At 34.8% G+C, this 25599-nt stretch overlaps 1 protein-coding gene across 1 annotated transcript in view; it reads right to left on the bottom strand.

Annotated features, from left to right (window-relative positions):
• The window catches only part of ANXA10 (annexin A10), a 133272-nt gene extending 108452 nt beyond the window's left edge, over positions 1–24820 (bottom strand). The window contains exon 1 of the mRNA XM_008685639.1: positions 24638–24820. Coding sequence (XP_008683861.1) covers positions 24638–24820 — 183 coding nt within the window. The remainder of the gene's footprint in view (positions 1–24637) is intronic.
• Between the last annotated feature and the right edge of the window lie 779 nt (positions 24821–25599).

The raw sequence follows: 25599 nt of genomic DNA, 5'->3' as shown, positions 1-25599 counted from the left end.
TTGTTGTTGATTGATCACTACTTATCCTAAAATAAATAGAAAAGGACAAATAATGAAGAAAAGCACTTGATTTATGGTATGCTTTCATCAGTAGGGAAAAATTTTATTCATACATAATTTGTATTTAATTTTTCTTATAGATAGACTTCTAGATTTCTTTCATTTTTAACTGTCATATGTCTGAAATATTTAAAAACATAGTAAATATTGTATTTGCAATGTTTTTATGTAATATGCTATTACTGACATAACAACTTGATGATGCCTTGATGCTTTCTTTATATTTATTTTGCTCAGGGTTTGTTGAACTTTTTAAATCTGTAGGTTTGTAATTTTTATGTTATTTGGAAAAATTTTGGCCACTTTTCTTCAAATATTTTTTCTAGTTCTTGACTTTTTCCTTCTCTTTTCTCAAACTTTAATTACATGTCCGTTGGGTTGATATCCCATAAGCTACTCAGACTTTAATTTTTAACTGCCATTTTTTCTTTGTGTGCTTCAGTTTGTATAGTTGATATTACTACATCCTCAAGTTCACTGATATTTCTTTCTACAGTGTTTAATTTGCTTTTCATCTCAAACAGTGAATTTTTTATTTCATAATTTTTAGGTTTGTTTTTCTGTATGTTTGTGTATATATGTTTTATATTTTTCCCTACCTTTTTCCTTTTTATTACTAGTTTTAAGTTCCTGGATATTTTTGCAATAACTTTTTTAAGGAACTTGACTGCTAATTCTAATATTTCTATCATTTTTTGGTCTGTTTTTATTAACTGATTTTTATCCAGTTTATAGATCACATTTTGTTTGTATATATTTTTTGGGGGGCAAGAAGGATTACATGACAATTTTTCATTAGGTACTGGCATTGTATTTATTATTTTGTTGACTATCCATATTTTCTTTTTCTCTGAGAATTTTGGGCCTTGATTTGGCAGGCATTTTAACTGTTTGTTTCTGACTTTTTCTTAAGCTTATTAAGATGGGTCTGAAGAATTGTCAGATTAGGAAGTAGGAAACCCAGTCAATTTGAAATCCAGATAATCAATAAATCATTTTTTTCAGGATAAGTATTCCCGTGCAATACTATAAATGAAATAAACTGAAACTTGAATTTCAATATTTGAGACATATTTATATAAAAAATGTTTTTTATCTGAAATTCAAATTGACTGGGTATCCTGTATTTTTATTTGCCAAATTTGACAATCCTGGGAGTAAGTCTATTAGGAATCTACTAAATGACCCAGATGTTCACCCAGTTCTCTCTACTTTGGCAGGTTGGAAATTGATCATCTCCTGTCCCTGTCTGACCTCTAGGAATTTTTCAGCTGATAGCTTGTGTACAGCTTTTCTTTGCTTGACCTTGTGAATTTTCATTCATGCAGTGCAGTTCAGTTTTCAGACAAGGACTTGTATATGTTTCTTAGACTCTTTAATCATTTCCTGTGACTGTAACAATTACTACAGACTCGAAGGCTTAAAACAACAGAAATTTATTCCCTCACAGTTCTGGAAGCTAGAAGTCTAAAATTAATATCACTAGACTGAGACATATAGCCACTTATAATTATATTCATGTAAAAATGAGCAGATTATTAGCATGTGTGATATGCTACTGTCCATTTTTCAAAACACACTGTTTCTCACCTTCTTGCCATTGTCTATTAGCATACTATTCCATATGCTTGAAATGACCTTTCCATTGTTCACCAAATTTCTAATTAGCTTTCGTCTTTTCTGGGAAACTCAACTTTGATTCCGTTAGGTAAATAACACATCCTCACCTTGTGTTTACCTGTTATATTTTATATCTCTTATAAATACCATTTATATTCCTTCAATTACTTATACACACCATTGTGAAGTTAGAGAGAACATATGTTGTCCACAAGATTAGTTTCAGATTTGATAATTTCCTGGGAGGACTCACAAAATTCACTGTTATACTCACAGGTATGATTTGTTAGAGCTAAAGGATACATATTGAAACCACCCAAGGGAAAATGTGCATGGGGCAGAGACTAGCAGACTAATATAGAAATCCTTCAGCTACCCTATGACCCAGCCATTGCACTACTGGGTATTTATCCCAAATATACAGACGTAGTGAAGAGAAGTACAGGAGAGATCTAAATGTGGAGCTTCCAGTTGTCCTATCCCTGAGGAGTCACGGACAGCCTTAGTTTTCTGGTATTGATGTGTAACGATACACATGGAATATTGCTAACCAGAAAAGCTCACCTGAGCCTTGCTATCTAGAAATTTTATTGGAGATCTATTGCGGACTGTCTGCAAAACTGACCTTCAATCTCCAGCCCCTCCAGAGATAGAAAGGTATTGTGTGGCTAATCATTAGACTCCAGCCCCTCCAGAGGTAGAATAGATGTTGTGTAGCTGATATTCAGACTCCAGCCCTTCCAGAGGTAAAGCATATACTGTGTGGCACAAAGCTCCTGTCATAAATCACATTGATAGGTTGTTCAGTGGCCAAGGCCTCCACATACTCTCTTGGGCAGGACATTCCAAAGGCATAAAGACCACTTCCCATGAGTTGAGGCAAATCCAGATTTCTCTTTGGATAAGTTTAATTTTTTATCATAATTTTTTTCACTAGATTTTCATATGTTTTATAAACTTTAGCATATATGTTTTATATTCTTTAGAGCAATAATAGACATTCCATAGATATTCTCATATTATTGAATAAATATTTTCAAGTGGATGAATATGTAAATGTGATATATGTTAATTTAATTTTTAGTATGTGTTTCCTTGTTTTCTCAGCATATGTGGTACTATTTTAGGGTAAAAGAGCAAGAGTAATACATCAAAATCTAAGTAGTGAACTCTATGTTAATGAATTAGCATAATTCTAATTTGAAGCAAAGATTATTTCTTACTATGTATATGAGAAAAAGTATGAGACAGAATAAAGGGAGTGAAGCTAAAAGATTATTTCAAGCCGAGGACACTGACTTCTGGATTATTGTGGATTGAATTCGGTCTCTACAAAATTCATATGTTGAAATCCTAATCCCCAGTACCTCAGAATATGATGTATTTGGAGATAGGGCCTTTAGAGTGATGAGTAAATTGAGACCATTAGACGGACCTAATCCAATATGCCTGGTGTCTTTACAAGATGAGGAGACTGGGACACACAGAGAGTCACCAAATGCATGCACAGAAAAAAGATCATGTGAGGACCCAGCAAGAGGCCATCTGTAAGCCAAGGAGAGAGACCTCAAAAGATATAAAACCTGCTGCTATCTTGGTTTTGGACTTCTAGTTTCCACACCTGTGAGAAAATAAATTTCTGTTGTTTAATTTACCCAGTCTGAGGTATTTTGTTATGATAACTCTAGCAGACTAATATAGAAATCCTTCAGCTACCCTATGACCCAGCCATTGCACTACTGTGTATTTACCCCAAAGATACAGATGTAGTGAAGAGAAGGGCCATAGGCACCCCAAGTTCATAGCAGCATTGTCCACTATAACTAAATCATGGAAGGAACCGAGATGCCCTTCAACAGATGACTGGATTAAGAAGTTGTGGTCCATATATACAATGGAATATTACTCAGCTATCAGAAAGAACGAATTCTCAACATTTGCTACAACATGGACGGCACTGGAGGAGATAATGCTAAGTGAAATAAGTCAAGCAGAGAAAGACAATTATCATATGATTTCTCTCATCTATGGAACATAAGAACTAGGAAGATTGGTAGGGGAAGAAAGGGATAAAGAAAGGTGGGGTAATCAGAAGGGGGAATGAAGCATGACAGACTATGGACTCTGAGAAACAAACTGAGGGCTTCAGAGGGGAGGGGGGTGGGGGAATGAGGTAGACTGGTGATGGGTAGTAAGGAGGGCACATATTGCATGGGGTGTTATATGCAACTAATGAATCATCGAACTTTACATCAGAAACCAGGGATGTACTGTATGGTGACTAACATGATATAATAAAAAAAAATTAAAAAAAAAAAAGAAATTCAGAATGAAGTAAACTAGAAAAAAAAAAAAAGAAATCCTTCTGCAAACTCCACAAAATGCTGTTCATTTTATTTCCAAAACCAGTCCATGAAGAATCAATTGAAAATTAAGTACAACTCAAAGCTCTAAATCTTGACACCTGCTAGAAATGACTCATCTTGAATTGTTTACACTTACAAATCAAAGCAATAGTAGTAAATGAGGGTGAGACTTCAGGAATTCCCACTCACAGACATCTGAATGCCTGATGCTGTTTGAGACTGCTGGGAGTAATTATACATGGGGATATAATTCCATCACAGATTTCAGACGCTTTAAGTTAAAATACAGCAGGAGTCCTCGTAGCAAGAATCACCACAATGTAATCTTGATTAAAAGCAGTTAAGGATAAGTGAGATACAGTTGGATAATAGAAGGATCATTGAAAAAATATATTAATATGTATGTGTGTCTAACCTTGTTGCAAAGTTGCGGGAGACCCTAAGGAAAGAAAAATGCAATAAGGTGAGAGAAAGAGAAAAGGGGGAGTGGGGGGGGGGATAAAAAGTGTTGAGTGTAAATTGTATATAGCATATATACAAGCAAGCAGTGGACATAATGTCATTGACTAGTTATTATTGGAAAGAAACAAATAATATTCCAGATATGATAGATTTTAAGTGAATTTTGCATAGGATAAGAAATTATTGATAGTGTTTTTCAAAATATTTATATTGCTGAAACAGTAAGAAATAGTGATAGTGTGAGAGGAAAACCATAGACACGTGACTTTAAGCCTTTGAGTCTAGCTGTAGAGGGACATTCCCTCCTTTGTTCTTTCTAAGACAAACTGCCTGAAGAGTATTCTTTTACGAAAACATCCTGATAATTTAGTCAAAAATTAATTCAAAAGTACTTGTTGACTACTTCCTTTCTGCCAGGCTTTGCTATGAGTGCCAAGGTTACAGCTGTGAACAAAACAGACAAAAATCACTACCTCACTACTATACAAGGTTAAAAATGGAAAGAGGAAGAGTAACAATAAAATAAATTTTAAAATATAAAGAATGTTAGATGCTATAAGTACCATAGAGAAAAACAGTAGGGAAGGGAAATAGTGCCATGATTGGTGGAAGTTTCCATTCTAAATAGGGTAGACTAAGTTCTTGAGAGAAAATGGCTTTTGGGCAAAGACTTAATAGGAGGTGAAGTAAAATACCATGAAGATATTTAAGAGAAATGTGTTTCAGGCTTCGGAAAGAATAAGGTAAAATTCTCCAAACTTAAAAAAAATAAAATAACAAAGTTTCCAAACTTAAAATGTCTCTATCATTTTTTAAAAAAAGATTTTATCTATTTATTTGGCAGAGAGAGAGAGAGCACAAGCAGGGGAAGCAGCAGGCAGAGGGAGAGGGAGAAACAGGCTCCCTGCTGAGCCTGATATGGGACTCGATCCCAGGACCCTGGGATCATGACCTGAGCCAATGGCAGACGCTTAGCCAAATGAGCCACCCAGGTGCCCCGCCCCTGGCGTGTTCAGGAAAAAACAAAACAAAACAAAACAGAAGGCTAGTGTTTATGCAGTTGAGTAGACAGGGAAAAGTGGCAGGTAATAAGGTAGAAAGGGGAAACGGGGGCGCCTGGGTGGCGCAGCGGTTAGGCGTCTGCCTTCGGCTCAGGGCGTGATCCCGGCGTTGTGGGATCGAGCCCCACGTCAGGCTCCTCTGCTGTGAGCCTGCTTCTTCCTCTCCCACTCCCTCTGCTTGTGTTCCCTCTCTCGCTGGCTGTCTCTCTCTCTGTCGAATAAATAAATAAAATCTTTAAAAAAAAAATCATTTAGAAAGGGGAAACGATTAGTGAACCCATCTAGGGACTTGTAGGCAAAAATAGGACCTTTGGCTATTGTTTTAGGAGGGATCAGAAGACAATGGAGGTTTTGGCCCGAGAGCTGACATGATCTGACTGAATAACTGGTTTGATGATAGACCAAAGTGGGTAAGGGAGCAAGGAAGTAGAGTACTGAGGAGGCTAAAATGTAAAAACAGTCATGATATAAGCTAGGGAAATAGCGTGAATACAGTGAGAGATACTTAGAATTTGAAGGTAGAGCCAACTTGGTTTCCTGATAAATTAAATTTAAGATGTGAGAAAAAAAGTCGAGTCAAAATGGCTGTACATTTTTTGGCTTCAGTAGTTGAATGGATTTAACTTCCAATAATTGATATGGGAAAATTGAGAGAATTGTTTTTGGGGAGGAATGAGTGCTGCATTTTTTTGGGGGTGGGGAAATATATTGAGTTAGATCCTGCTGGACCTTAATGTATAGATGAAGTATATGTGTTATATTAACTCAGCGGGTTTCTGATGTGAGGTCAAGATTGGAGATATGTATTTGGGAAACGGCAGCCTATAAATCTTATTTACAGCCATAAGACTTGATGGATTCACCAAGGGCACTAGTATGGAGCAGATATTTAAAGATTGAGACTTGATACAAATAGGTTTAAGAGGGCTGGGAAAAGGGAAAAAAGTAGTCAGTGAGTAGGAGTAAAATTAGGAAATCAAGTAAAGAAGTGTTTAAAATAAATGATCAGGTTATTTTTTCTTACTTAAATGGTGTGGCTAGGTCTACAAAAAGGATTAGTGTCTTATCTTGGATTTTGATGGAGGTAATTAATGACCTCAATAAAAGCACTTTCTGTAAGTTGAAAAAGAGAATCCTGATTTCAGTGGATTTATAACCCATAAGGCTTGATGTTGATAGCAAATCCCATAAAACTCGGGAAAGATGTTTAGAAGGCAAGCCCTGACCATATTGTAGCAAACAGTATTTCTTCAGTAAACTCCACCTTTTCCACATTCAGAATTACTGTGCTCTTGTGCTGATCTGAGTGATGTTGGAAGACAACAGGTAACCTATTAAGAATAGTCTTACTATAGTTATAGGTTAAGATTTAGGACAAATTGAATTTTTAATGGGAGTATTTGGGAAAGGCAAAGATTAACAACACGTAGGAATGATGTGCTATTTAAAAAATTTATTGACATAGATTTGGAGTTTTGTCCAGCTCTACATATAGTTAGTTAGTTGACTTAGAGAAGTTTTAATTTTGCTGGGTCACTTTCACTTATTTATTCAATGAATAAAGGGAGTGGACATAAACTAGTAATTTACTCAACACAAACCCAATAGCTACCCCTCCCCCACAACAGAAAAGAAAAATATTAAGAATGAATACAGAGTTCCCAATTTTTCATCTTACTAAAAAGCATCTTTAAGAGACGATCACCATCATTTTAATAAGGCAAATACAGCTTAATACCAGCAAGTACTCTAAAATGTCATCTTAGAGTAAAATTTAACATTTTTCTAAGAAATTGCTGCTGGCTGTAATTTTCTCCCTGATGCCAAGTGGTATGATTTTGTCATTAATCAATATCAGTTTACAGACAAGTGTTTGGGAAGCAGTAGTCTAGTCCAGTGGTTCTCAAACTTGTGCATGCATCAGCATAACCAGCAGGACAAGTTGGAACCTATTGCTGGGGCCACCCACAAAATCTTTGATTTCATAGTGCTGGATTGAGGCCTGATAATTTGCGCTTCTGATATGTCCTCTGGTGATGTTGATGTTACTTGTCCAGGGACTACACTTCAAAAACCACAGATCTTGTTAATTTGTAAATATCCTCAGTATGCTAACTTTTATGATTGTGCTGATTCTTTTATAACAAATCAGAGACATAGCAGAAATTATGACTAAATATATATTTTCCACCTACCAAAGATTTTTAAACATCAAAATTTTATTGAAGTATAATTAACATACAGTGTTACATCAGTTTCAGATGTACAATATAATGATTCAACAATTCTATACATTTTTCAGCTCATCAAGATAAGTGTACTCTTAATTCCCTTTATCTACTTCACCCACCTGCCGACCCATCTTTCCTCTGGTTTGGTCTCTGTATTTAAGAGTCTGGGTTTTTTTGTTTGCTTTTTTTTTGTTTGTTTGTTCATTTGTTTTGTTTCTTAAATTCCATATATGAGTAAAATCATATGTCATTTTTCTTTCTATGACTTACTTATTTCACTTAGTATTATACCCTCTAGATCTATCCATGTTGTTGTAAATGACAAGATTTCACTCTTTTTAATGTCTGAGCAATATCCATTATGTTGTGTGTGTGTGTGTGTGTGTATGTATACATACATATGTATATACACACATATATACACATATGTATACATACATGTACATCTTCTTTATTCATTTATCCATCAGTGAACAGTTGGGTTGCTTCCATATCTTGGCTATTGTAAATAATACTGCAATAAACACAGCGGTTCATAATCTTTTTAAACTAGTGTTTTCATTTTCTTTGGATAAATATCCAGTAGTGGATTACTGGATCAAATGGCAATTTTATTTTTAACTTTTTGAGGTCCTTCCATACTGTTTCCATAGTGGCTGCACCAATTTGCATTCCCACCAATAGTGCACAGTGCTTCCTTTTTCTCCATATCCTCACCATTTGTTGTTTCTTGTGTTTTTGATTTTAGCCATTCTGATAGGTATAAATTATATCTCACTGTGGTTTTAATTTGCATTTCTCTGATGATGAGTGGTGATGAGCATCTTTTCATGTTTCTGTTGGCCATCTGTATGTCTTCTTTTGAAAAATGCCATTCAGGTCCTCTGCCCATATTTAATTGAATTATTATTGTTATTATTATTATTATTATTGGTGTTGAGTTGTGTAAGTCATTATATATTTTGGATATTAATTCCTTACAAGATATATCATTTTAAACATCAAAATTTTAAAAGCTAATTTATATAATGTATTCAACTTGTAGTTAATATGAGAAAATTTGAACTTAAATATTACTTTTTTATCTACAAGTGCTACAAATTATACAGTCTTTACACAATTAAAAATTAAGACTCTACAGAAGAAATAACACTAGACAATGAAAAGTAGGTTGCACAAAAATTCTCTCATAAATATATTTTTTAAAATTTAGAAAATATAAATCAGAAAAAACTATGATCAAGTGATTCTTTTAAAGTCTCATATATAACTTTTTGTATATGATTTATGTGAAAGTGAAATGGATGTACAAACGTTTTTAATTTTACATAAAGTGATTTCTTTTAAAAGAGGAGAAATCTCACGATATTCTGAAGCATATTTTTCTAACTAGTAATATAGAAATGTTTTGGGATATAAATACTCTGTAATTATTTGCTTTAAAACCTAGACAAGGATACAATCAAGCATAATTAATAGTGTTTCTGTATAACTTTAATGGTAGTGTTTAAATGTCAAAGAAAGAATATCTGACCTAAGCATTGTAATCTCTTGGATGTTTGACTTTACACCCTATGCACCCATCTAGGAAGCAGATTGCATAAGCTAATGGAGCAAAATGCCCGCCTTTTAGTATTCAGCTGTTACCTTGACAACTGATAATTGGTATTAACTGTTGTTTCATTTGTAAAATGAACTGATTTTTTAAATAGGCACTTTTATTAATGGCAGTTAGTTTAAATATATAATTGTGGACATCTCAACATAATTGGCATTGTACATGCAGATGGCTGAAAATGTCACTGTAATTGCTTTTTATGATTTTAACTATAATATCCATTTATCAAGCAAATGTATTACATTTAACTTTCTAAGGGTTAGGTATGAAAATAACTTCTTTTTCTTATTTGTCATGTTTGTCTACCCCTAGAGAGTTTTATCATCTATCTATCTATCTATCTATCTATCATCATCATCATCTATCTATTATCTATCTATCTATCATCTATCTATCTATCTATCTATCATCTATCATCATCATCTATCATCTTTCACACATATATACTTGTGTTTGACTTTTCATTTTTTTAAAAACTATTTTTGCAGACTATAGATTTTAGGGATATGGTATGAGCAGACATTCAAAAGAACAAATCAAAGAAAATTATGTTACAATAAGGTTATTAACAGTTTATGTTTCTGATGTTAATATTCACCTGATAATTTTCCTTATGGATCTAAGTCTTTGGATGAAAAGCCTTAAATTTTACACCATCATTGCAGGAAATAATTAAGGAAAAGATGTATTCTTAATGGAAAAAAGGATAGTATTAACCTTAGTCAGGGCTGTTATATTATCAAGGGATAAGGGGAAAAAAAGAGTAAATACCAATAGGGTACATGCTACTCTTCTGTACGACTACGATGCTGGGGGCTCTAAAAGTTAGGCTGCTTTGGCAGATAACTGCCTTTCTATTGATTGAAGACTTCTCTTAGAAGTTAATGGGCATTGACATGGATGGAACTGGAGGGGATTATGCTAAGTGAAATAAGTCAAGCAGAGAAAGACAATTATCTTATGGTTTCACTCATATGTGGAACATAAGCAATATCACAGAGGACCATAGGGGAAGGGAAGGAAATCTGAAGGGGGAGAAATCAGAGAGGGAGACTGGACAATGGGAAACAAACTGAGGGTTTCAGAGGGGAGGGGGTAACAGGGTGATGGGTATTAAGGAGGGCATGTGTTGTGATGAGCACTGGGTGTTACATGTAACTAATGAATCATTGAACACTTCATCAAAAACTAACGATGTGCTATACAGTGGCTAACTGAACATAATAAAAAAGAAGTTAATGGGCATTCTTGCTTTCACCTCTAATAGTCAAATGATGCTTTCCGGTTGAAACACACAATCAAAAGTGGCCCCAAAATAAGAACAAAGAAAGCAGTTGAGTGAATAGTTTAATCCAAGTGAGGAATAATGACTCTGTCAGAGAAGAATAATAGAAGAAAAGTTCAAGAGATATTTTGGAAGCAGTGTTATAAGATTTGGTGTTCATTAAATACATAGTGGTGAAAAGTGGGTGTCGGTAAGTCTATGGCTCTGACTGCAGATGGGTGGCTTTTACTCCATTAACACAGATAGGACAATTGGGTATTTGAATTGCCAGTCAAAATTTAAATACAAATAGCCAATAGGCAGTTGAAAAGAGAAATATAGAACTCAAGAGGGAAATGTGAATTGAAGACATTGGGAAGTCCTTAGCCTACAAACTGCAAGCTGATCATATGGGTGTGGATTAGATAATTAAAGGAGGATAGATGAAACAATACTAGAACAGAATTGGAGCAAATCCATGGGGGAACATCAGTATTTGAGAGGAATTAAAAGAAAAACCATTCTATCAAATACTTAAGGAAGATGTAATACCAGTACCTCATAAAATCTTCCAGAAAATAGGAACACCATTTCTTATATTATGAAACCAGTAATGTCAAAGATATCATAAGAGAACTAGAAGCCAACATCACTCATGCATATAGATGCAAAATTTCTTAATATCAGTAAACCAAATCCAGCAACCTATAAAAAGGATTCTATACTATGACCAAGTAGAATTTATCCCAGTAATTCAAGATTGATTTATCATCAGGACATTAATTAATGGAATATACTGTATTAGTAGAATAAAAGACAAAACTACATGATCATCTCAGTAAAAATTTAAAAAATGACAATACTTGGCATTTATTTTTGATAAAAACTGTCAATAAACTAGGAGTAAAAGTGAGCCCTTTCAATCTGATAGTGGGCATTTTGAAAAAAATATAGCTAAAATCATACTTATGGAAAGTGTGAATGCTTTCCCCTCAAGTTTAGGAGCAAGGGAAAAATATTCAACCTTATCGCTCCTATTCAACGTTGAATTCTGTTGATAGTTGCACTGTAACTATAAATTTACTCTGTAAATTTATTAAAAAGCATTCAATTGTATACATTACTTATTGTCTGAAACGCAATTCAAAACCAGAGATGGTGAAAATTAGGAGGAGAGATGTTTTTGTTCCTTTATTATATTCAAGAGGCAAACATCAATCAAAACAGAATTCTGTGAGCTTTACTACTATAGAAGTTATTTAAAAATTTTAAAGGGAAAGGTGTTTCACTTAAACACAGCTGTAGGTGTATGCAACAAATAGAAACATATTTAATCTGAAGAATATATTTATGTGTAGGTAGTTTCCAGATTAGCAAATAACTAATTGAATACTTAGAGATTTTATTGCTTTATTTTTTCAGTTTCATAAAAAGCACACTTTCTTTGTTATTTCTTCTTTAAAATTTGATGGTGTAGTGATTTTCACTTCTAACATTATAACACTGTCTTGTTAGTCATATAAAGAGCAAAGGCTGAATATATATACATAATTTAATTATGTTGAATCCAATGGTAAAATATTACAAATACCTTTTTTTATTATAGAATATGTTTTATTTTTGTGAACTTCTGTTGTAATTCTGTATGTGGTGATTTTTATCTCTTTTTTTAAAAACAATGGAGTTAATTATATCTGTTTTCCACTAATAATGTTCAGAAGATATGGTTTATAATTAAAGTACTTTTAAATACAGAGTGTGCTTTTGCCTGGACAGATTCCAAAACTGTCATTACTTTAGTTGGTTGTTAAAAACAGTGTTTAACTGTGAAATTAAAGTTAATGTAAACCATTCCATGTAAAGCAATGTAGTCTTAAACCTGTTGTTTTGATACGCATTATTTCCCCCATATTGTGCTTTTTGTTGAAATCCTAAAATATCAATTTTATCTGTGAGATTTTATTCTCTGAAGTTTCTGTATTCATTTGATGTTACAAACTATTTGTTTTACATATATGATAGTTATAATTCTTTATCTTTTATTTCTGTAATTTGGTTATTATGTTTTTTATTATTCGACTTGTATTTTTTATTGTTTAGGTAATCCATATGAAAAAATTTTTATTTTGCTGTAATATGCATGGATATATAATACATTATTATTATGCAAAGAACATTTTAACATGAGGTCTACTCTCAACAAATACTTAAGTGTACAATAGAGTATTATTAATTGTAGGCATGATATCGTACATCAGATTCTAGAACTTATTCATCTTATACAACTTGGATATTATTTTTAAATTATTTTTAATAAAAGTCAAAGTTTGTGCAAAGGAAATAAATTTTTTGCATTGATGATTATGACTTTATTATTTATTTATTTGATAAATTTGACATGTTACAATTTGCAATTTTAAAGTGTAGAGTATTGGGGTGCCTGGGTGGCTCAGTCGTTAAGCATCTGCCTTTGGCTCAGGGCGTGATCCCGGAGTTCTGGGATCGAGCCCCGCATCAGGCTCCTCTGCTGGGAGCCTGCTTCTTCCTCTCCCACTCCCCCTGCTTGTGGTCCCTCTCTCGCTGGCTGTCTCTCTGTCAAATAAATAAATAAAATCTTTAAAAAAATAAAGTGTAGATATTGATATGATACATTATATATTGTAATATGATTGGCATTTAAGCACTATTTATCATTCTCACATTCTATCATTATAGTGCAGTATTATTAATCATATTCATCTTACTGTAACTAAACCTCTATGGTGTATTTACTGCTCATTACAGGTTTGTACCCTTAATCACCATCAGTCTTATCCCCCCCTCTACCCACCCTGTGGTAACCACCATTTAACTGTTTTTTTTTCTCCACAGGATTGACTTTTTTTTTAGATTGCACATGTAAGTGATATTTTACAATACTTGACTTCCTCTGTCTGATTTATCTCACTTAGCTTAATGTGCTCAGGGTCCATCCATTTTGTCACAAATGGCAGAATATCTCCCTTTCTTGTGGCTGAATGATATTCAATTTTTATATGTACCATATGTTTTTTACCCATTCATTCATTGATGGTTATTGGGTCTTTTCATTTCTTGGTTATTGTGAATAATTCTGTGATAAGCATCTTGTTTTCTCATTGAAATCCTGTTTTCATTTCCTTTGGGTATATATTCCCAGAAATGGAATTACTGCATTGTATGGTAGATCTCTTTTTAATTTTTTGAGGAAACTGGATATTGTTTTCCACAGGGGTTGGATTAACTTACATTCTCACCAACAGTGTTCCTTTTACACCACATCTTTACCAGTACCTTTTGTTTCTTGTCTTCTTGATGGTAGCCATTCTAACATGTGTGAGGTGATATCTCCTTGTGGTTTTGATTTCCATTTCCCTGATGATTAGCAATGTTGAACATCTTTTCATGTGCCTGTTGGCCATTAGAATGTCCTCTTTGGAAAAATGTCTGTTTAGTTCTTCCGCCCATTTTTTGTTGGATTTTTTTTACTAAGTTATGTTAATTCTTTATATTTTGGATATTAACTACTTATCTGATACATATGGTTTGCAAAAATGGTCTCCCATTCTGTAGGCTGCCATTTCACTTCGTTGATTGTTTCTTTTGCTCTGTATAAGCTTTTGAGTTTGATGTAGTCCCATTTGTTGATTTTGCTTTTTTTGTTTGTTCTTTTGGTGTCATGTCCAAAAAATCATTGCTAAGACCAATACTGGTGAGTTTCTTTCCTATGTTTTCTTCTAGGAGTTTAATGGAATCAGGTGTTATGTCTAAATCTTTGATCCATTATGAGTTATTTTTTGTGAATGGTGTGAGATAGGGGTCTAATTTTATTGTTCTGTATGTCTTTCTCCAGTTTTCCCAGCACCATTTGTTGAAGAGACTGTCCTTCCACAATTGGATGTTCTTGGCTCCCTTGTCAAATATTATTTGACTGTAAATGCTGGAATTTAATTCTGGGCTCTCTATTCTGTTCTATTGGTCTATCTATGTGCTATTTTTGTACCAGTACCATACTGTTTTTATTCCTATGGCTTTGTAATATAGTTTGAAATCAAGAAGTACAATACCTCCAGCTTTGCCCTTTTATCTCAGGATTGCTTTGGCTATTTGGGGTCTTTTGTGGTCTCACATAAATTTTAGGGTTGTTTTCTTCTATTGCTATGAACAGTGGCTTTGGTATTTTGAGGGGGATTGTGTTGAATCTGTAGATGGCTTTGGGTAGTATGACCATTTTAATGATATTTATCCTTCCAATCCATGAATATAGGATAAATTTCTATTTGTTTGTCTTCTTTGATTTCTTTTGGCAAAGTCTTAAAGTTTTCATAGTACATACTTTTACGTCCTTGTCTAAATTTATTCCTAAAAATTTTACTGTTTTTGATGATACTATGAATGGGATAATTTTCCTTATTTCTTTTTCCAATGCTTTATCATTAGTGTGATGGAATGCCACTGATTTCTATAAGTTGATTTTGTAAACTGCCACTTCACTGAAATTATTAATTCCAACAGCTTTTTGATAGACTCTTTGGGATTTTCTATATATAAGATTATACCATCAGAAAATAGTGTTGATTTTACTTATCCCTTCCCAATTTGGAGGCCTTTTATTTTGTTGTCTTGCCTAATTACTCTAGCTAGGAATTCCAGTATTATATTGAATAGGAGCAGTGAAAGTGGGCAACCTTGTTTTACATCTGATTGCAGAGGAAACCCTTTCAATTTTTCACCGTTGATTATAACGTTAGCAGTGGGTTTATTATATTAAGGTATGTTCCGTCTATACCCTACCTCTTAAGGGTTTTTGTCATGAAAGGATGTTGTATTTTGTCAAATGCTTTTTCTGCATCTATTGAGATAACTGTGTGATTTTTATCTTTTTATTGATATGATGAATTACATTTATTAATTTGCATACGTTGAACCGTCCTTGCATCACAGGGATAAATCTTAACTTGGTCATGGTGTATAATCCTTTTAATGTGTTTTTGAATTTGGTTTGTTAATGTTTTGCTGAGAATTTTTTCATCTGTATTCATCAGGGATAGTGACCTATAATTTTCTTTTCTTGTGAATATTCCTATCTGGTTTTGGTATCAAGGTAATGCTGACTTCATACAATGAGCTAGCATTTGTTCCTTCTTTCTTTACTTTGGAAGAGTTTGAGGAGGATTGGTATTAATTCTTCTTTAAATGTTTGGTAGAATTCACCAGTGAAGCCATCTGGCTGTGGCATTTTCTATGTTGGGAGTTTTTAAATAACTGATTCAGTCAATCTTGACTCATTATTGGTCTATTCAGATTTTCTATTTCTTCCCAATTCAGTCTTGGTAGCTTGTGTGTTTTTAGACATGTGTACCTTTCTTCTAGGTATGTAATTTTTTGGCATATAATTGTTCATAATAGCATCATAATTATCTTTGTTTCAGTAGGGTCAGTTGTAATGTTTCCTATTTTATTTCTAATTTTATTTGAGTTATCTCTCTCTTTTTCTTAGTTAGTCTAGATAAAAGTTTGTCAGTTTTGTTTATCTTTTCAAAGAACCGGTCTTTAGTTTCACTGGTCCTTTCCATTGTTTTCCTGGTCTCTCTTTTTTTTTTCTTTTACCTTTTTACCTTTTTTTTTTTTGATATTTTTTATTAACATATAATGTGTTATTGGTTTCAGAAGTACAGGTCTGTTATTCATCAGTCTTATATAGTACCCAGTGCTCATTGTCTGTTATTCATCAGTCTTATATAGTACCCTGTGCTCATTACTTCATATGCCCTCCTTACCGTCCATCACCCAGTTACCCCATTCCCCCACCCCTCTCCCCTCCAGCAATCCTCAGTTTGTTTCCTATGATTAAGAGTCTGTTAGAGTTTGTTTCCCTCTTTGGTTTCATCTTGTTTTATTTTTTCCTCTCTTCCCTTATGATCCTCTATTTTGTTTATTAAATTCCATGTTATCATTGAGATCATATTATAATTGTCTTTCTCTGACTGACTTATTTTGCTTAGCATACTATACCTCTAGTTCCACACATGCCCTTGTAAATGGCAAGATTTCAATTTTTTGATGGCTGAGTAATATTCCATTATATATATCTGCATCTATTGAGAGGATCATATAGTATTTGTGTTTCTTTATTAATGTAGTATATCACATTGATTGATTTGCAGATGTGGAACCACCCTTGCCACCCAGAAATCAATCCCACTTGGTTGTGGTGAATGTGATATATATATATATATCACATCTTCTTTATCCATTCATCTATTGATGGGTGTCTGGGCTCTTTCCATAGTTTGGCTATTGTGGACATTGCTGCTATAAACACTGGGTTGCAGGTGCAGTTGATCACTACCTTTGTATCTTTGGGGTAAATACCCAGTAGTGCAACTGCTGGGTTGTAGGGTAGCTCTATTTTCAACTTTTTGGGAAATCTCCATATTGTTTTCCAGAGTGGATGCACCAGCTTGCATTCCCACTAACTGTAGGAGAGTTCCCCTTTCTCCTCATCCTCACCAACACCTGTCATTTCCTGACTTAATTCTAGCCATTCTGACTGGTGTGAGGTGGTATCTCATTGTGGTTTTAATTTCAGGTTTTTAATTTCCCTGATGCCTAGTGATGTGAGCATGTGTCTGTTGGCCATTTGTATGTCTTCTTTGGAGAAATGTCTGTTCATGTCTTCTGCCCATTTCTTTTTTTTTCTTTTTTTAAGATTTTATTTATTTGACAGAGATAGAGATAGCCAGCGAGAGAGGGAACACAAGCAGGGGGAGTGGGAGAGGAAGAAGCAGGCTCATAGCGGAGGAGCCTGACGTGGGGCTCGATCCCATAACGCCGGGATCACGCCCTGAGCCAAAGGCAGACGCTTAACCGCTGTGCCACCCAGGCGCCCCTCTGCCCATTTCTTGATGGGATTATTTGTTCTTTGGGTATTGAGTTGCTAAGTTCTTTTTAGATTTTGGATACTAACCCTTTATCTGATACATCATTTACACATATCTTCTCCCATTCTGTCATTTGTCTTTTGGTTTTATTGACTGTTTCCTTGGCTGTGCAGAAGCTTTTTATCTTGATGAAGTCCCAGTAGTTCATTTTTGCCTTTGTTTCCCTTGCCTTTGTTGATGTGTCTAGGGAGAAGTTGCTGCGGCTGAGGTCAAAGAGGTTGCTGCCTGTGTTGTCCTCTAGGATTTTGATGGATTCCTGTCTCACATTTAGGTCTTTCATCCATTTTGAGTCTAGTTTTGTGTATTGTGTAAGGAAATTGTCCAGTTTCATTCTTCTGCATGTGGCCATCCAATTTTCCCAACACCATTTGTCAAAGAGACTGTCTTTTTTTCCATTGGGCATTCTTTCCTGCTTTGTCTAAGATTAGTTGACCATAGAGTGGAGGGTCCATTTCTGGGATCTCTATTCTGTTCCACTGATCTGTGTGTCTGTTTTTGTGCCAGTACCATACCATCTTGATGATTACAGCTTTGTAATAGAGCTTGAAGTACGGAATTGTGATGCCATCAGGTTTTTTTTTTTTTTTCGTTTGTTTTTTCAACATTCCTTTGACTATTTGGGGTCTTTACTGGTTCCATACAAATTTTAGGATTATTTGTTCTAGTTCTGTGAAAAAAGTTGATGGTATTTTGATAGGGATTGCACTGAATGTGTAGATTGCTCTAGGTAGCATAGACATTTTCACCATATATATATATTTTTTTATTGTTGTTGTTCTTCTTCTTCCAATCCATTAGCATGGAACATTTTTCCATCTCTTTGTGTCTTCCTCAATTTCTTTCATGAATATTCTATAGTTTTCTGAGTACAGATCTTTTGCCTCCATGGTTAGGTTTATTCCTAGATATCTTATGCTTTTGGGTGCAATTGTAAATGGGATCCACTCCTTAATTTCTCTTTCTTCCGTCTCATTGTTAGTGTATAGAAATGAAACTGATTTGTGTGCATTGATTTTATATTCTGCCACTTCACTGAATTCCTGTATGAATTCTAGCAGTTTTGGGGTGGAGTCTTTTGGGTTTTCCACACAAAGTATCATATCATCTGCAAAGAGTGAGAGTTTGACTTCTTTGCCTATTCAGATGCCTTTTATTTCTTTGTGTTGTTATTGCTGAGGCTAGGACTTGTAGTACTGTGTTGACCAGCAGTGGTAGTGGACATCTGTGCCATGTTCCTGACCTTAGGGGACAAGCTCTCAGTTTTTCCCCATTGAGGATGATATTTGCTGTGGGCTTTTTGTAGATGGCTTTTATGATATTGAGATATGTTCCCTCTATCCCTGCACTGTGAGGAGTTTTAATCAAGGAAGGATGCTGTACTTCGTCAAATGCTTTTTCTGCATCTATTGAGAAGATCATATAGTACTTGTGTTTCTTTATTAATGTAGTGTATCACATTGATTGATTTGCAGATGTTGAACCACCCTTGCCACCCAGGAATCAATCCCACTTGGTTGTGGTGAATAATTCTTTTAATGTTCTGTTAGATCCTATTGGCTGGTATCTTGTTGAGAATTTTTGCATCCATGTTCATCAGGGATATTGGTCTGGAATTCTCCTTTTTGGTGGGGTCTTTGTCTGGTTTTGGGATCAAGGTAATGCTGGCCTCACAGAAAGAGTTTGGATGTTTTCCTTCCATTTCTATTTTTTGAAACAGCTTCAGAAGAATAGGTATTAATTCTTTAAATGTTTGATAGAATTCACCTGAGAAGTCATCCAGCTCTGGGCTCTTGTCTTTTGGGAGAATTTTGAGTACTGCTTCAATTTCCTTGCTGATTATAGGTCTGTTCAGGTTTTCTGTTTCTTTCTGTTTCAGTTTTGGTAGTTTATACGTCTCTAGGAATGCATCCATTTCATCTAGATTGCCTAATTTGTTTGCATATAGTTGCTCATAATATGTTCTTATACTTGTTTGTATCTCTTTGGTGTTAGCTGCCATCTCTTTTATTCATGATTTTATTTATTTGGGTCCTTTCTCTTTTCTTTTTGACAAGTCTGTCCAGGGATTTATCAATCTTATTAATTCTTTTAAGGAAGCAGCTCCTAGTTTCATTGATCTAGTCTTGTTCTTTTGGTTTCTATTTCATTGATTTCTGCTCTAATCTTTATTATTTCTCTTCTCTTACTGGGTTTAGGCTTTATTTGCTGTTCTTTCTCCAGCTCCTTTGGGTGTACATTTAGGTGGTGTATTTGACACCTTTCTTGTTTCTTGAGAAAAGCTTGTATTGCTATATACTTCCCTCTTAGGACCACCTTTGCTACATCCCAAAGATTTTGAACAGTTGTTTTCATTTTAACTTTTTTCCATGAATTTTTAAAATTCTTCTTTAAGTTCCTGGTTGACCTGTTTATTCTTCAGTAGGATGCTCTTTAGCCTCCATGTATTTGAGATCTTTCCAAATTTCCTCTTGTGATTGAGTTCCAGTTTCAAAGCACTGTGGTCCAAAAATATGCAGGGAATTATCCCAGTCTTTTGGTAACAAGTGAGACCTGATTTGTGCCCCAGTATGTGATCTATGCTGGAGAATATTCCATGTGCACTAGAGAAGAATATGTATCCTATTGCTTTAGGATGGAATGTTCTGAATATATCTGTGAAGTGAATCTGGTCCAGTGTGTCATTCAAAGCCTTTATTTCCTTGTTGATCTTTTGCAGTGGGGGGGGGGTGTTAAAGTCCCCTGCTATTATTGTATTATTATTGATGTGTTTCTTTAGTTTTGTTATTAATTGGCTTAGATAATTGGCTGTTCCCATGTTAGGGGCATAAGTATTTATAATTGTTAGGTCTTCTTATTGGATAGACCCTTTAATTATGATATAGTGTCCTTCCTCATCTCTTATTACAGTTTTTGGTTTAAAATCTAATTTGCCTGATATAAGGATAATAAGGATTGCCACCCCTGCTTTCTTTTGATGTCCATTAGCATGATAAGTAATAGATGATAAATGATAAATGTTTTTCTACCCTGTCACTTTAAATCTGGAGGTGTCTTTGCAAGTTTCACTATTAGATGTCTAGGTGTTGACCTATTTTTATTGATTTTGAGGGGAATTTTCTGTGCCTCCTGAACTTGGATGCCTGTTTCTTTCCCCAGATTAGGGAAGTTCTCTGCTATAATTTGCTCCAATATACCTTCCACCCCTCTCTCTCTTTCCTCTTCTGGGATCCCAATTATTCTAATATTGTTTCACTTTATGGTATCATGTATCTCTAGAATTTTCCCCTCATGATCCAGTAGTTGTTTATCTCTTTTTCTCATCTTTATTCTCCATCATTTGGTCTTCTTTCTCACTAATTCTCTCTTCTACCTCATTTATTGTAGGAGTTAAAGACTCCGTTTTTTTTTTTTTTTTTAAGATTTTATTTATTTATTTGACACAGAGAGAGGCAGTGAGAGATGGAACACAAGCAGGGGGAGTGGGAGAGGGAGAAGTAGGCTTCCCGCTGAGCAGGGAGGCCCACTGGGGCCCCGGGCCCCGGATGACCTGAGCCAAAGGCAGATGCTTAACAACTGAGCCACCCAGGTGCCCCTAGAGCCTCCATTTTTTATTGCATCTCATTAATAGCATTTTTGACTTCGACTTGTACCTTTTTTATTTCAACTTGGTTAGATTTTAGTTCTTTTATTTCTCCAGAAAGGGATTCTCTAGTGTCTTCTATGCTTTTTTCAAGCCCAGCTATTATCTTTATAATCGTTATTTTGAACTCTAGTTCTGACATCTTACTTATGTCCATATTGATTAGGTCCCTGGCAGTCAGTACTGCCTCTTACTCTCTTTTTTGAGGTGAGTTTTTTGTCTTGTCATTCTTGCAGAAAGTGGTTGCTTTTCTATTTGTAGAGTTGCAGCTATTCTTTTTCAGAACCTTGGATGAGTTCACAGGTGTTCAGAATGATTTGAGAGCTATCTAGCTGAATTCCTGGGACCAGACCAAATTAAGGTCCTACTCCTCTGCCATCTTGGACTTCCAAGCTCTTGGGCTCTATTTCGTTTATTTTGCTCTGATTTTTATTATATCCTTCTGTTAACATTGAATGTAATTTGTTCCTCTTTTTCTAGTTCTTTGAAGTATGAAATTGGTTATTGATTTGAAGTCTTTCTAATTTCTTAATATATGTTTTTTATTGCTATAAACTTGCCTCTCAGAACTGCTTTTCCTTTATTCTACAAAATTGGCATGTTGTATTTTCATTTTCATTTGTTTCAGGATAATTTTTATTTTCCTTTTGATTTCTTCTTTGACTTTTTGGTTTAGATGTGTGTTGTTTAATTTCCACATATTTGAAGATCTGCTTACTTTCCTCTTATGCCGTTGTGATCAGAGAAGATTGTTGGTATAATTTAAATCTTCTTAAATTTGCTAAAATTAGTTTTATAGTCTACCTTGTGATCTGTCCTGGAGAATATTCCATGTGTACTCAAGTAGAATGTGTATTCTGCTGCTGTTGGATGGAATGTTCCATATGTCTGTTAAATCCATTTGTTCTAACATGTGGTTCAGTTCTATTGTTTCTTTATTTTCTGTTTGGACTGTGTAACCATTGCTGATAGATATTAAAGTCCCATATTATTATATTGTTGTTTAATTCTCCTTCAAGATCTGTTAGTATTTGCTTAATATATTTTAGTGCTGCAATGTTGGAAGATGTATAATTATGAGTGTTATATTTTCTTGATATATTGACCCCTTGTCATTATATAATAACCTTTGTCTCTTATTACAATTGTTGCCTTTAAGTCTGTTTTGTCTGATATGAGTGGGAATACATCCACTTTCTTTTAATTATCATTTGCTTGGAGTATCATCTTCTACCCATTGATGTTGAACATATGTTTGTCTTTGGATCTTAAATGAGTCTCCTGAAGGCAGCATATAGTTGAATTTTGCTTTTTAATTCATCCAAACACTGTGCATATTGTTTGGTGAGTTCAATCTATTTATATTTAGAGTGATTATAAGAGGACTTACTACTGCCATTTTATCTATTATTTTCTGATGGTTCTATATTTTTGTTACGTTTTCTTATGTTTCAGTCTACCTTTTCAAGTTGGTAGTTTTCTATGATGATTTCCTCATTTCTGCCTTTTTTGTTTTGCATCTTAGCTCTGGATTTTTGTTTTGTGAGTACCATTAGGTTTATGTAAAATGTCTTATCAATAAAAACAGTATGTTCTTTGCTGATAGCAACTTATTTTCATTTGCCTATAGAGTTTTCATCATTTTCTCCTCCCCTATTATATTTTTGTTGTCACAAATTATCCCTTTTTGTGCTGTTTGTTGCCAAATTGTAATGGTTGTTTTATTGTCTTTTCCCTTTAACCTTTACGTTATAGTTAAGTGTTTAACACTCCATTCTAAAATCGAGTTACAATTTTTTATTTTGTCTATCTAGCACCTTACTCAGTTTTGTGCATTTCTGATTTTTTGTATCAAGTAGAAGAACTTCTTTCCGTATTTCTAATAAGACAGGCCTAGTGGTAGTGAACTTCCTTGGCTTTTGTTTGGGAAAGCCTTTATTTCTCCTTTATAGCTGAAGGATGACTTTGATGGATAGAGTATTATTGGCTAGCAATTTTTATCTTTTAATATTTTGAATATGTTCCACACTCTCCTCCCTATAGAGTTTCTGCTGAGAAATCTGCTTATATTCTAATGGAGTTTCCTTTGTAAGTTACTTTCTTTTTTAGCCTGGCTGACTTTAGGATTATTTCTCTATCATTGAATTTTGACAACTTTATTGTAGTATGTCTTGAAGAGGGTCTTTTTGCATTGAGATAGTAAAATGATCTATTAGCTTTGTGCAGTTGTATGCCTAGCTCTTTCCCCAGGTTTGGGAAGTTCTCAGTTATTATTTCTTTAACTCTCTGCCCCCTTCTCCTTTTCTCTGCATTCTGGTATACCCAGAATTGGCTCTTCTAATGGAATCTGATAGATTTCGTAGGGTCTTAACTTTTTAAAAATCTTATTTCCCTCTTCTCTTCTACCCAAATCATTTCTAAATTTCTGTCTTCCAGGGTGTTTATTCTTCCATCTGATTTGCTCTATTACCAATGCTTTATAATGAATTGTTCATCTCATTTACTGAGTTCTTCAGTTCTGGAATTTCTATTTGGTTCTTTTTTAGAATTTCAATCTCTTTGGTAAAGTACTCCTTCTGTTCATTAATTTTATTCCTGATTGCAATGAATTGCCTTTCTGAGTTTTCTTATAGCTCATTGAATTTCTTCACAACTGCTAATTTGAATTTTTTTTAAAGATGTTATTTACTTATTTTAGAGAGAGAGAGAGAGAATAGTGGGGGGAGGAGCAGAGGGCGAGGGACAAGCAGACTCTGTGCTGGATATGGACCATGACATGGGGCTCAATCCCATGACCCTGAGAACATGACCTGAGCTGAAATCAAGAGTCAGTTGGTTAACCAACTGACCCACCCAGGTGCCCCTTGAAATCTTCATCAGATCCCAATCTTCTGTGACATTGGGGTAGTTGCTGGAGAATTTTCATTTTCCCTTTATTATGCATGTTAGCATGATTTTTTAAAAAGATTTTATTTATTTATTTGACAGAGAGAGAGAGAGAGAGAGAGCATGTGCCTAAGCAGGCAGAGCGGTAAGCAGAGGGAGAGGGAGAAGCAGGCTCCCCACTGAGCAGAGAGCCAGATGTAGGACTCTATCTCAGGACCCTGAGATCATGACCTGAGCTGAACGCAGATGCTTAACTGACTGAGGCATCCAGGTGCCCCACTTAGCATGACTTTTTAATGGTGGTCGATGAGATATGCTTCTGCCAGCGCATTTGAAATACTGATTACCTTTTTTAATTATGTAAAGCTTTGTTTACTTTGATTTTAAGTTTAACAGGTTGGCAATTAGTGGCCTTTCTTTTGTTTTCCAGCAGGTGGTGATATAATACAAGTTTTTGTTTCTTTTACCTGCACTGCCTTGCAGCTATGTTTGAAAGCACCCCCCTCTGCCAGACGCATCACTGGCACTGGTGCTCTTGCTGCTGGGGTTGCAAGTGTCCTCAGTGCTGCCAGGGTTTCTGAGTCATGGGTGTTGCTGCCAGGGTTGCCAGGGATTCGGGTGCTTTCCTTGCTTCTGGAGCTGCCAGTCATGTGTCCCCACCACTGGTGCTATGCTGGTTCTACCACCTCCACCAGGTCGAATCCATCCACCTTCAGGTTTACAGATGTATGGACCTCTCAGGCATCCTGCTGTGCTGGCAGAGGGGCCTTTGTTGGTCTATGTCCTACTGGTTGTCATTTAAAGGGGAGAGACAAAGGTAACAACTTATGCTGCCCTCATGCTAACCAGTGACTATGCCTTTAGAGCATTGAACAGTTTATGAAGAAATTTGATTTTGATTTCACAGACTTACAAGGGATATTATAATAGTAGTGTCCAGAAAAGTCCTTATCTTCTAGTAAAACAGTTAGACTAAATTTATTTTATTAATTAATCTCATTTCATTAATAATGAAATTAGAATTTATTTTTTTCATGTATTTGATTGGCTAATATGTGAAACATGCACCTGTTTCTTCAGGGAACCATGGGCTTTTCAAAGTATTTACTTTAGTTATACTCTCAGAAACAAATTTAAGCAGTGCCTGGGTGGCTCCATCGGTTAGGCATCTGCTTTCACCTCAGGTCATGATCCTAGGGTCCTGGGATGGAGCTCTGCATTGGGCTCTCTGCTCATTGAGGAGCCTGCTTCTTCTCCGCCCTGCTCATGCTCGCTCCTGCTATCTCCATCTCACTCTCTCAAACAAATAAATAAAATCTTTTTTTAAAAAAGGAAAGAAACTAATTTAAAATTACTTCTGGTTTACTAAAGGATAAATTGAATGATGACTTCTGAAATAATATTTAGATCAATAAAAGAGATTTTCTAC

The sequence above is a fragment of the Ursus maritimus genome, unplaced genomic scaffold (assembly GCF_017311325.1).
Source record: "Ursus maritimus isolate PB19 unplaced genomic scaffold, ASM1731132v1 scaffold_11, whole genome shotgun sequence".
In the NCBI taxonomy this organism is placed as follows: domain Eukaryota; kingdom Metazoa; phylum Chordata; class Mammalia; order Carnivora; family Ursidae; genus Ursus; species Ursus maritimus.
This window is presented reverse-complemented; position numbering and strand designations above follow the sequence as displayed.